This window comes from Hemicordylus capensis, chromosome 3 (assembly GCF_027244095.1).
Source record: "Hemicordylus capensis ecotype Gifberg chromosome 3, rHemCap1.1.pri, whole genome shotgun sequence".
Lineage (NCBI taxonomy): Eukaryota > Metazoa > Chordata > Lepidosauria > Squamata > Cordylidae > Hemicordylus > Hemicordylus capensis.
Window position 1 is genome coordinate 234,885,069 of NC_069659.1, and position 12,012 is coordinate 234,897,080.

At 40.5% G+C, this 12,012-nt stretch overlaps 1 protein-coding gene across 4 annotated transcripts in view; it reads right to left on the minus strand.

Annotated features, from left to right (window-relative positions):
* The window catches only part of SGPL1 (sphingosine-1-phosphate lyase 1), a 60,870-nt gene that overhangs the window by 43,992 nt on the left and 4,866 nt on the right, over positions 1–12,012 (minus strand). The window contains exon 1 of one of the 4 annotated variants that reach the window (XM_053306050.1): positions 4,293–4,310. The exons of 2 other annotated variants lie outside the window; for them this stretch is intronic. In XM_053306050.1, the coding sequence (XP_053162025.1) occupies positions 4,293–4,295 (3 nt within the window). In that variant the 5' untranslated portion in view covers positions 4,296–4,310. Of the gene's footprint in view, positions 1–3,837; positions 3,865–4,292; positions 4,311–12,012 lie in introns of those variants that run through there. One more of the 4 variants, XM_053306048.1, reaches the window with a different exon arrangement.

The following is a 12,012-nucleotide window of genomic DNA, read 5'->3' on the forward strand; positions in this document are numbered from 1 at the left end:
CAAAGGCCCATCAGATGCCTCTGGGAAGCCCACAAGCAAGAGGTAACTTGTCACAACACTGTACTGCATAAGATGTTTCAGAGGGCTTTTCTGCTTCAGCACTATAGACACCTTCCATTTAGGGTTTTGTTACTAATACTCCCCAAACTAGCCAATACTAGTATTGATTGGTGGCTCTTGGCTCTGGTAAAGTGAGTTGTTAGTCTTTTGTATGAAAATATTCCAGTGAGTTGCAGTGTTAAGACTGTGTCCTTGCTCCACTACTCTTTAATCTGTGAACAATATCGTTTTCAAATAAAGAGATTATTTCTTCCCAATAAAACTCTGAAAAAGAAAACTGCCCTTACTTAATGCTGATATGATTCTTATCTCCCACACTCAGATTAGGTTGTACGGATTGTTGTCAACCTTGAGCCAATGTTGTTATAAAAGCTTGCTAACCATTAATTATGGAGAAACTTTGGTACACCAGATACAAGTAGAGAACTGGGTACCATATTATTAGACAAGAGTTTTCCTATTGGTACCTAGATACATTATTTTCTTCACCTGGAAGCTAGCTTGCTCATTAAAAGTTTAGTAAAAGTCAAGCAACAACTAAATGTGATTTTAATATTCTGGCATACAAATGGTGCCACCAAATACTGCCAATCTGACAGCTCCTTAGAATAAAATTAATCAATATTTCACTTATGGAGTTGAGATCTGGGATTTGCATGCTAATACTTCCAAAATAAATTGGCAAGAACTATTCTTAGAGTACCCAGAGACACAACTGTTTTCCTATTATGATCTGAAACTGGTATTTTGCCTGTTAAATCAAACATCTTTATCAGAATGTTCAACTTTTGGATTAAGGTGATGTCATTCCCAAAACCAGGTTGCCTAAACTGTACCTTCTGGAACAAATGCAGATCAGCACTTTTAAATATACCACACTGTTTCAAAGATGTGTTTAACAAATTTGCCTTCTTGGTTTTGCCCTAGAGCATGTTCTCCCTGAATAATCTGTCCACAAAACAAATTTTCAAATCTAGGCTGGTAATGTATCCATTCAAGTTAATTTATGTGCTGTCTCTAACAACAAGTTGCCTCAAATTATTAATTTCAAACTAGAAACAAATTATTTCTAGCCCTATTCTTAAGAAATGTATTGACCAGGTTAAGAATGCAACAAATGCTGTCTGCAGCTTTAGATAGCCACTTCAAGAAAGGACCTTATGATTTCCATCTCTGTCCTTGTGACAGTGCCTTTGTAGAGGATACTCCCTCACTATCTCTTTTACTATTCAATTTCACCAGTAGTTTGTCTCATATTTCTTTTTAGAAGGGATTTTTTGCTAGTCCAAAGATTTCCTTTTGATGGTCTAAACTGCAGAACTTTTGTTTGCTTTAATTAGCCTCTCACGATAAGGCAACTCTGTTGGTAGTGGCACAGATTTCCAATTCAGTCAGCTATGGCCGACTGGTTTGATGAATCAATTTGGGTTTGGGTTTTTTTAGTTTGATTTGAGGTTGATCGAATTGCAAAAAATGATTCACACACACCTCTAAATAAAACAATGTGTAATTCTGTTCAACTGCCATGGAGTCATTTGCACAATTGGCAGATGTTTTCTTCAAATAAAGGGAATTATCCTTGGAGATAATAACTTTACATTGTGAATTATGGATCATAGTTCATTAATCCAAAAGCCTGACTGACCAAGGAATATGGATAGTCCAAGTTTGTGTCTCCCACTCCCACATATAAACAGGGCTCAGTGTTTTCTCTAAGGTGTGCGCATGCTCACAAGTTTTTTGATGTCCGCTCAGTTAATTTTAGATCCCGCTCAGGTTGAGTCAGGAAGGCCCCATTCCAAATGCACATGCACACACACTGCCTTGATACTGCCTCCCAGAACAAAACTCATCCCGCACACAGATGAAAAAAATTAGAGAGAACACTCCATGTAAACAACACTGCTGTTGATTTGGCTGTTATTCCTAGGTTCTTCAGAGAAAGGAGGTACAACCTAGACCCAAGGTCATAGAGCAGAAAAGCAGTAATGGCAACCCAGATGTTTTAAGAAGGTGATGTGCCCAGAATTGACTAGCAACTGCTGAGACACTGCATTTAGGCACTATTTTCTTCAGCATCCTAGATTTCCTCAAGAGAAGCTGGCTACATCTCTGCTTTTTAAAATGTAACCTAATAGCAATGGGTTATCTCCTTGAAGTCAAACTCCCTTTCATTTTAATAGAGCTGTACTGCACACACTGGCTGACATCCTAGCAAAGTGGATTCATGACAGAAAGACACACCTGCACTGCAGAGAGTACGTGTGTGCACAGAATGGGTTTGGGGTTCTTTTCAAAGCTTGGAGCAGAATGCAAAATGGACTGAACTTTCTGACCAGAACATCAGGACAATCTAGTGTTTCCACGGAACAAGCCCGTTCCATTTGGAACGTTCTGAGTGCTCCAGCTTTTAAAATATTTGTAATTAAGATAGTAAGGGGCAAGAGGTATATTTAACATTAAATTAACCCAAGCGCTTACAGGAAACTTTAGGTTAATCGAAACTCTCTTACACTGAAGCTTTTCTTCGTCACCAATGGTAACAAGCTGGGCCGGCACTACAAGCCACTGCCACATCGCTCTGGCCGTCATCCCATGTGGTTGTGCATCTCTGGAGATCACACGGAGGCCATTTGTGTGGTCAGCAACATATGCAGTGTCAGCCCAGCACATTAGTGCTGGTAACTAAGAAGAGCTTTGATGACTTTAATGTTAAAGGTACCAACAAGAGAGCTTCAATTAATAAGTACATGTAAGCGCTTGGATTCATTTAATGTCAAATGTACCTCTTGCCAACCCCAGCACCGCCCTCTCACTATATTAATTAAATCTTTTTCAAAGTCGGAACATTCCAAAGTTGGAATAGGACCCCCTTTTTATGGGCATTCTGTTCCAAGCTCAGAATACTCAAAACAGCACATTCCAAGCACAAAACTTTCTAACTCGGAACATTCTGGACACCCCTAGCAGGGAGCTTTCTTAGATGATGGTAAGGGCTGTGCAGTCCACAGGGACATATTTTCAGGTGGCACAGGCAGTCTTCCTTCTAATCGGGATTCCCAGATGTTGTTGACTACAACTCCCAGAATCCCCAGTAGCAATGGCTTTTGCTTGGGGATTGTGGCAGTTGTAGTCAACAACATCTGGGAATCCCTGTTAGAGGGAACACTGGGCACAGGGCATTTATAGGGGAAGTAGTGATCAAAGAAAGCTTCACTTTCTTCTTGAGGGAAACCATGAAAAACCTGAAAGAGAATTTTTATTTCGAAGAAATTTCTCCACATCTTAATGTAGCAACCTGAGGTCCCAAAACTGGGTTTACAAATAAAACCTGGGATAAACTAAGATCCTTAAATATAAGATTGATTTGCTAACATTACCTATCAAAACAAAAATGGAAAACTCTGCAGTAACTGTTGTGCATAAGGAAGAATTTTTCCTAGTTTCATTTTCAGTATTTCCTGAAAGTTGCAATAAGAAAGTCTCCTACCACTTCCTTCCTCCTTTCCCTGTCAACTAAGTCTCTCCTGTACTGCTTCAAAGCTGCACTACAGAAACACACATTTGTGCTGCTCCATTCAACTCCTCAAACCTGCTCTTCAACTTTCAGCCTAGTGAAGCTCATTCTAATAAAGGTCCTTGCCAAGGTGTGGTACTTTGCTTTAACTGAGCTCACACAGTAATGTGCTACAGCTGAACAGAGACATGCATGGGAAATCCTATTCATGAATGCAAACTAACACTTGCACTTATACAAATGGAGAATATAATACCAACCCAAATAAACATGCATAAGCAACAGCCTCAGACAGCATGCCACAGTTAAAGGGATCACAACACTTTTTATCAAAACCGATCCAGAAGGGAAATCATATTGATCACGAGAATACCTGCAGCTGTGGACCTAGCACTAGACACAAGAGAGAGATATAAGTAACTTTTTCAAGCACTAGCTGTTAATGTAATCAGTCATCACGTATTATTTCTATCAGTCTTTTGTGTGTGGGAGAAGGAGCAGTAGCGCTGCTGCTCCCAAAATATTTACATCTGGAATAGCAATGTAGTTTAACCGAAGCTTAACTTCACTTCTCATGAGAAAGACAGCAAACAGGATTTTCAATATTTCATATCAATTACAGATGAAATTAAATTCTGCACTAATTTGAAACTCAGCCACATTTCAAAATTCAACTTTATTTTAATCTTCTTCCAAATTTGCTTTTGAAACCAACCATTGAGTTGCTTTTGTTTTAAAGTAAAACCTTAGGTTTGTGGTGGGCTTCTTGTCAGACATCAATTCTAGATTACAGTATTTGAAACTGATTTACATTTTCCTTCCTTCCTTCCAAGCATACATGGTGCTATTTTCTTTTACATTCCTAGGATGTTTTTTTGCCGATTTTAATGCTGGAAAATATAAATGTTATACATTTTAAACACTTAAAACCCTTTTGTTGTTGTTTTTGTTGATGATGAATCAAGGCAGCAGTTTTAATTAATAACTTCCACATTTCCCTGCTCAGTCTCTATCTGTTTATTACCAGAAAATTTGATCTAACTTATATTTCCTAAATCTTTCTACTAGTAATGCAAATGTTAGCCAGTTTCCCTATGTTTTGACAGCAGTAGAGAAGTTGCATACATGTTACATTCTTTTTTTCCTTTTCATTCTGCTTTCAGAGGAGGTACAAAGCAAGCGGACAGGAATGCTTTGGCACTGAACAACATATCTCCGTTTATCTTATACATAGATGCTTTTTACGTAAGAGGAGGCCACATTCCTGTCTGAAGGATCAAAGTTCAGCATGAACTATTCAATCTGCTGTTTATCACAATACTAATATAGCTCTAACGATTAAATCCTGCTAAGCCTGTGTCTTCTACCAGACTAAAAGAGACAACAATCTCCTCTACAGGGTAATCTTGCTCCCTGATTGGGCCCATGTATATCCTTATAGCAGCATTGCATAATGTAATTGCTGAGCACATGCAGAAAAAGGCTCAGCACTTCTACAAGCCCCTATACAGCCTCCAAAACCACTTACATGCATATTCCAACTAGCAGTCAGTCCTAATAAAACTGCAGATCCTTATGAAAGATAAAAGCTTGCTGAAGACTGAGGTTAGCTACGACAACCACAAGAAGTTTTGTGCATCAATGCATGATACAGAATTAAGTGTGGCCCAGCAGACAGAGCGTGGCTACGGATGGATTCAGGAAATGTGGTTTCGGAGTCCATCGGTACCAGACATGCATTGTATTGCTTCAGACAAATCTTTCAGCTTCATCCATAAAATGGGAATCATGTTTGGCATGCTTCAAAGCACAGTTGTGGGAGTGGACCCAATAAAGAGATTCTGTACAACACTTTCCAAGAGTGCTTTCTGTGCTAACTGCTAGGAAAAATGAGACACTTCTCTCTTATAAAGTAGACGCTGCTGAAAACTAATGACAGCAGCACAGTGGCAACACCAAGAGTGATAGAGGTGCAGCACTCCCTTTTGCTCCAAGACTTCAAATACTGGTCTAGGAGTGCACCTGGTTTAGAGCTAACCATGGTTAAGAGTGGCAAGGGCAGGCAGGAGTAAAATAATATGACACAGACCGAGGGAAAGGAACACAACTTCCCACAGCCCACTTCCATTCCCCCCTGTTGGCAACTCGGTGGTTGGAAGATTACTAATTTTCTCTGGAAGTTTTCAGGGACTTCATACCAATCACCCAATTGCCATCTTGCCGTATATTTCCTCTAGGTTTATTGGCCAACATCCAGAACTGCCCAGCAGTAGTACACCTGGAAGTTGTACCCATGCGTCAGAGAGCTTTCCTAGCTGTCTTGAGGCTGTGAATGTAGAGGGGAGCTAATTTTGATTATTTGCTCCAGCACTGGAAGTACCCTGCATGTGTCCCCCAAAAATATGTCCCTGAGAATAGCACAGCCGTCTCTGCAAGACATCAGCAAAATGAGGAAATCTTACTTCCATAGCTAAATAGATCTGGTCAAGTTTAACTCGTTAACAATGGATTTGTTTTGTTGAGAAACTAACCTGCTTTGATCTGCTCTTGTTTTGGATTTATTTATTTTTTTAATATTTTGGTCTGCAGATTGTTATGCTCAGTGTTACACAAAATCATATTTTTAGATATTATTTTTCTGCTTTTGTGTTTTGTTGCTGTTGGTTTAAACAGATGCTCCAAATAGGGCCTGAGGGGGAAGCAAGACAGCTCCATCCACACAAAAATGCATCTCGAGAAACTTTTTAAAAATGCAGTTGAGCAGGATTGTAAATCCACTATTTCTGAGAGTATTTGATAAATATATCTATAAGATTCCAAGTATATTAATTTGTAAACGAAGCAATTTGATCCGAAGAATGTGGCTATAAAGCAAAGATCCACTTAATAAAAACCAAAACGCAGCGTCTACAACACTATTTTCCCAGTGTCTCAATGTTTTCCAATAAGACTTACTCCCAAGCATGTGTGTATAGAATTGCAGCCCTAGTAACAATATACTGATTTCAGGGTTGTTAACTTTGTACTCAGATTAATAGGGCACAGCCATCCAGCAGATCAACAAGCTCTCAACCACTGAGTTAGGCAGACTGGATTCACACATCTCATTTATGCACAAAAGTCTCTGCCACCCACTCAGGCACAGAAATGAAAAGGTTTGTTTCACATACTGTCCATAACACACATAGAGAGACTAAGCTAATGAGATGTTACTGGCAACAACTGCACTTAGCTCTTTTACATATATACAGAACAGCATCAACTTGGCACTCAAAAACCATTTGTGAATCCACTCTAGACTGGAGGCCGATTCATATATTATCAGAGTGTCATGAGAGTTGCTTCTGTATGGCAGGATCCACACCACTTTGGAGACTTCTGTAAGAAGCAATCAAATGATTTCCATGACTGCATGGTTACTTCCCATGCCAGCATTATTTCTTCCCTGGGAGTCAGTGATGCTGGTGAAGGCTATATAGCCATTTCAGTTACCCAGTCCACAGGACTGTTTCCTAGAGCAGGGGTTCCCAACCTGTGGCTGACAACAGTACTGCAGGTGGTCCGTGTGGTGGTGGTGGTGGGGAGATAATGTAATAATAATATAATCTCAATCATAGGCCTGCTGCAGGTAACTGTACTTTTCCCCACTGGTAGGCCTGCTGCAGGCAAATGTACAGTGACGACAGCAATATGTTTGTAAGTGAGCATGATAAATTAGAAATAGCTGCATTTTTAATACCCCTTGATCCCACCAGCCATAGTCTATGTTAAAAATGTTTTAAATGGCTTGATTGCATGGCAGTCCACAAAAGCTTTTGATGACAATGTAGTGGTCTGCATAAACGAAAAGGTGGGAAACCACTGTCCTACAGGCATTACTGGAACGACACAAGGTCAAGCTGCAAAGCAGCATTTCCAAAGCAGCTCTGATAACTTAACGATCATTGAAATGGGCATTCACCATTTAATGTATTTTAAAGCACATGTATGTTCAAAAGCATTTCTGTTTACACAAGAATTAGCAGCCACTGGTATCTATAAAATTTAAAAAAAAGAGGCTTGGCAACTGGCACCTCAGTTCCTGAAGAGGACAGGAAATTATTTCTCCTCCTCCTGTGTCTATTTGATGTTCATAGGACCTCACCCATCACTTTTCTCCCTTGTTTTTAGCATGTTCATTTCTGCTTTTCCTCATGATTCACTCCTGCCCTAGAAGCAGGATTTCATTAGAATGAGAACTTTTTACAACAGTTCCCATACCATTTGGAGTGGTAGTGCTTAGCTTTAGAAGATACGTTGCAGTACTAATAGCAAAAATGACTGAGCATACATAGTACCTTTCATCACCAATCACAGCCCATAGCCACTGACTGGAAGGTTTCCAAATCAGAAGCTATCATTTACATGTAGGCTTATGGCCTAAAACACTATCTAACAAAGTGCAGTGGGGGCGACATCAGTATGATCCCTCCTCTCACTGATGTGGTTGTGTTTCCATCATTCTCATGCTCTCATGCAGTCTGGCTCCCCGACATTGGCTCCTAGATTTTGTCAAAACTGTTGCACTCCTTAGATGATATTTCAAAGAGTAAGAGTAAAGCAGCGATGATCTTCTTGGATGCAGAGAAAGCATTTGACAGTCTGGACTGATCCTTTCTGTTTAAGGTTTTGGAAAGAATGAATTGTGGATCACATTTCCTCTCATGGATTCAAAGTATTTATCAGGAGCAATCGGCAAAGATAATAGTGAATGGGACTCAATCCAAAAATTTTGCCATTAACAAGGGTACCAGACAAGGGTGCCCTCTTTCTCCACTGTTGTTCATTTTGGCTCTCAAACCTCTGGCAAAGAAGATTCGGCAGGAGCAAAGAATTCACGGAATTAAGATGGTGAAGCAAAAACATAAAATAAAATTGTATGCTGATGATGTGGTCCTTACAATTACTCGGCCAAAGGACTCCCTAGATGCAATAATGGAGCATATAAACCAGTACAGTAAGATCTCGGGATACAAGATTAACAAAAGCAAAACACAGATTATCACATGGAACCTGTCAGCTATGGAATTATTGTATTTGAAAGACAAGACTGGATTTCAGACAACAGCAAAACCTATTAAATATCTGGGGATTAATTTAACAGGGAACAACAAAGACCTGTTCAAGAACAATTACCTACCAGTGTGGAATCTTATTTTAGCAGACTTAAATAGGCGGAAAAAACTAAATCTTTCTTGGCTGGGAAAGATAGCATCAGTTAAAATGAATATTTTACCAAGAATGAATTTTTCATTTCAAATTATTCCGGTTAAGATTGAAGATAAGACGTTGAACACATGGCAAAGGCTTATAAATTCCTTTATTTGGGCTTACAAGAAGCCAAGAATCAAGTTTAGGATTATGCAAGATGCAAAAGAACGGGGAGGATTACCTGTCCCTAACTTGAAACTATACTACCACACCAGTTGTTTTACATGGATCTAGGACCAGATCAGAGAACCATATGGTTCGATTATGGACATGGAGGAATCAGATCTGTCGGACTGACTACATACGTTTATATGGACTAATATAAAAAGAAATGACCAGGAAATAAAATCCCATACAATCAGAAATAGTCTGCTAAGTGTCTGTGATAAGTATAAGAAAAGGATCAGCCCGGATCTATCACCTTTGGCATCCATATTAAACATTTTTTTATGAAGAAGAAAATTTACATCATATCCTCATACTGACATGCATGATGTACATTAATGTTGACCATTTCTCACATTCAGCACTGTAAAAACCTCTCTTTTCTTCATTTTAGCTAGAGAAGTTACAGCAACAAATTCTATAGCTATAAGCCTGCAGACAAAGAAGTTCAGTCCCCACCACTACCACACACTGGGCTCTTTATCAGGATCAGTGAGAAGGGCTACCAGGTAGGCAAGGAGGAAGGCTGCTGAAACCTACCTCCCCCACAGACAGGGGCCAGACGGACACCAGCTGCCCCAGTCAGCATGAATGGTTGGGGGCCAGGACATGTCGTCCCGGTCCCTGGAAATCCCACAATGCACTGCACAAGTGCACAGTGCATTGTGGGGATCCCCACAGCAAGCACCCATCACTGCTAAAAACTGCTACACTGCTAAAAGCAGTCGGTGATGCACACAATCAGGGAAACAGGGCTAAGGAAGCACTCTCCCTTAACCCCATTTAAATGGTGGGCTCCACAGGCGGGTTTGCCACCACAGTGCCACCTACAGCCAGTCGGCTCCATCAGGTTCTGGGCTTGACTGCTCGTGAGAACAGCCTCACTGTTTCTTTACCATTGTTATTGCTCACAGTTGTCTGGTTGCAACAACTGGCAGAAAACTATACATAGCAGCTGGAAGGTGCTCATTTCTCCTTGTCTTCTTCCCTGCCAACAGAGAAGAATCTGTCCTATCTCTTGTCCCAACTCATAGACTCCTCCTTCCTTCAACTCCATGAGGTCATTCACACAATCAAAAACTGTGCTCTCCCCAGGGTTTGGAAGCTTTGTGTGCTCTCAGTTTTTGGTTGTATGGAAACAAGGTTAGAGGAAAACCTGGGTAGAAGTGACTGTGTGGAAGCAACGTAGGAGGAAAACCTAGGTAGTTGTGTGGAAGCAAGTTATGATGGAAACCTGGGTAGCTTTTCCTCCTACCTTGCTTCCACACAACCACTTCTTGGGAGAGAAGAGCTGGTCTTGTGGTAGCAAGCATGACTTGTCCCCATAGCTAAGCAGGGTCTGCCCTGGTTGCAAATGAATGGGAGACTTGATGTGTGAGCACTACAAGATATTCCCCTCAGGGGATGAAGCTGCTCTGGGAAGAGCAGAAGGTTCTAAGTTCCCTCCCTGGCTTCTCCAAGATAGGGCTGAGAGAGATTCCTGCCTGTAACCTTGGAGAAGCCACTGCCAGTCTGTGAAGACAATACTGACCTAGATAGACCAATGGTCTGACTCAGTATATGGCAGTTTCCTATGTTCCTATGTACCCAGGTTTTCCTCCTACCTTGCTTCCACACAACCAAAAATTGAGAGCACACAGCGCTTCCAAACCCGGGGAGAACACAGTTTTTGATAGTGTGAATGACCTCCCCGTCTCTTGACCAATCTCCTTACCACTCTTTGTCCGCTCTCCCCAATAGAACACAGCCCAACTTCATCTTAAGCAGTGCAGAGTTTTCTTCAAAAGCTCCACTTGCCTCAGCTCTCTGCCTTCTCCGCCTTTTCTCTCTATTCTTCAGTGCATATTCCGCATATTCTGCACCCTTCAGCTTCCTTGTCTCCCTGTCCCTCACCCTCGGACCTTTTCCCAGTTCTTCGCTTGCCCCTGATTTCTATATCAGGTTTTAATATCAGCCAAAAGTATTAAAGTGTTATAGATGATTCCATGCTCTTTTAATTGTTCCGCAATATTCAGTGGCATCTTCACTCTTCCAGAATACTACTTTATTAATACCAAATTTAACTTCAACATTTACCTGTACTTGTGTAACAAATGTCCAGCAAAAGGTGTTGGAAGTTACTGGGTTGTATCCAAAGTTTTCACTCTATTCATGGAAGGAGAACTGAACTCCTGGAAGGATCCCAGCATCCTTCCATTCACAGAGCAAACATTTTGGATACAAAGCTTTTTATTATAGTTTAGCAAATGGATGTATGAGTTGATAAGATCATACAAACAATTATATGCTTTAAGAACACAGGTATATGCAGAAGAACCGATGCAGTTTTAAAATACAAATTCTAGCCACCATGTTAAGGTCAATTATAGTCATGCATAGGTCCTTCAAACTTTCATTACCTGAAACTATCAACTAGGTTTTCACTGAAAGAGAAAATAAGTGTTTGGGCTGCACCATTTCAGACCACAGGTAGAGGAATGTCCCCACATTAAAGAGAGACAGAAAAACTGATATGTCAGGGAGAAAATTAGGCTGGAATCCTTCCTGATATGCCATGTTTCTATTTGCAGGAGATTTTTATTTTAATTTTAACTTTTAACATTCATTTGTTACTTCAATGAAGGCCAAACCACATGTTCTATGATAGAAAAACATTCAGAAGTTTCAGTGAAACAGTGGAAGGCCACTGATTTCACTTGTAGTCGTGGCACAAGGGAAGAGAGTCTAATCCTTTGTCCCTGACCCCTGTGGACCTGATCCAAACTGCCTCCTGTCATCAAAGCTACTATTTGGAGGGGAAACATGCAAACACAATTGTTGAGCCATTAGGTTTTTCCCTATGTGGTTTATAGGATCTTCAAAGTGGGGTAACGGGGAGAAACACAGAGGGCTAATCATACACATGGCTGCTTTTTGAAATAGAAAAAAAAGTTCAAGTAAATAGAATTCCCACATAACATCTGGTTTGGCTCTAAGAACTAGACCACTGTAGATAATGCTCTAGACATGGCTGTTTTCTT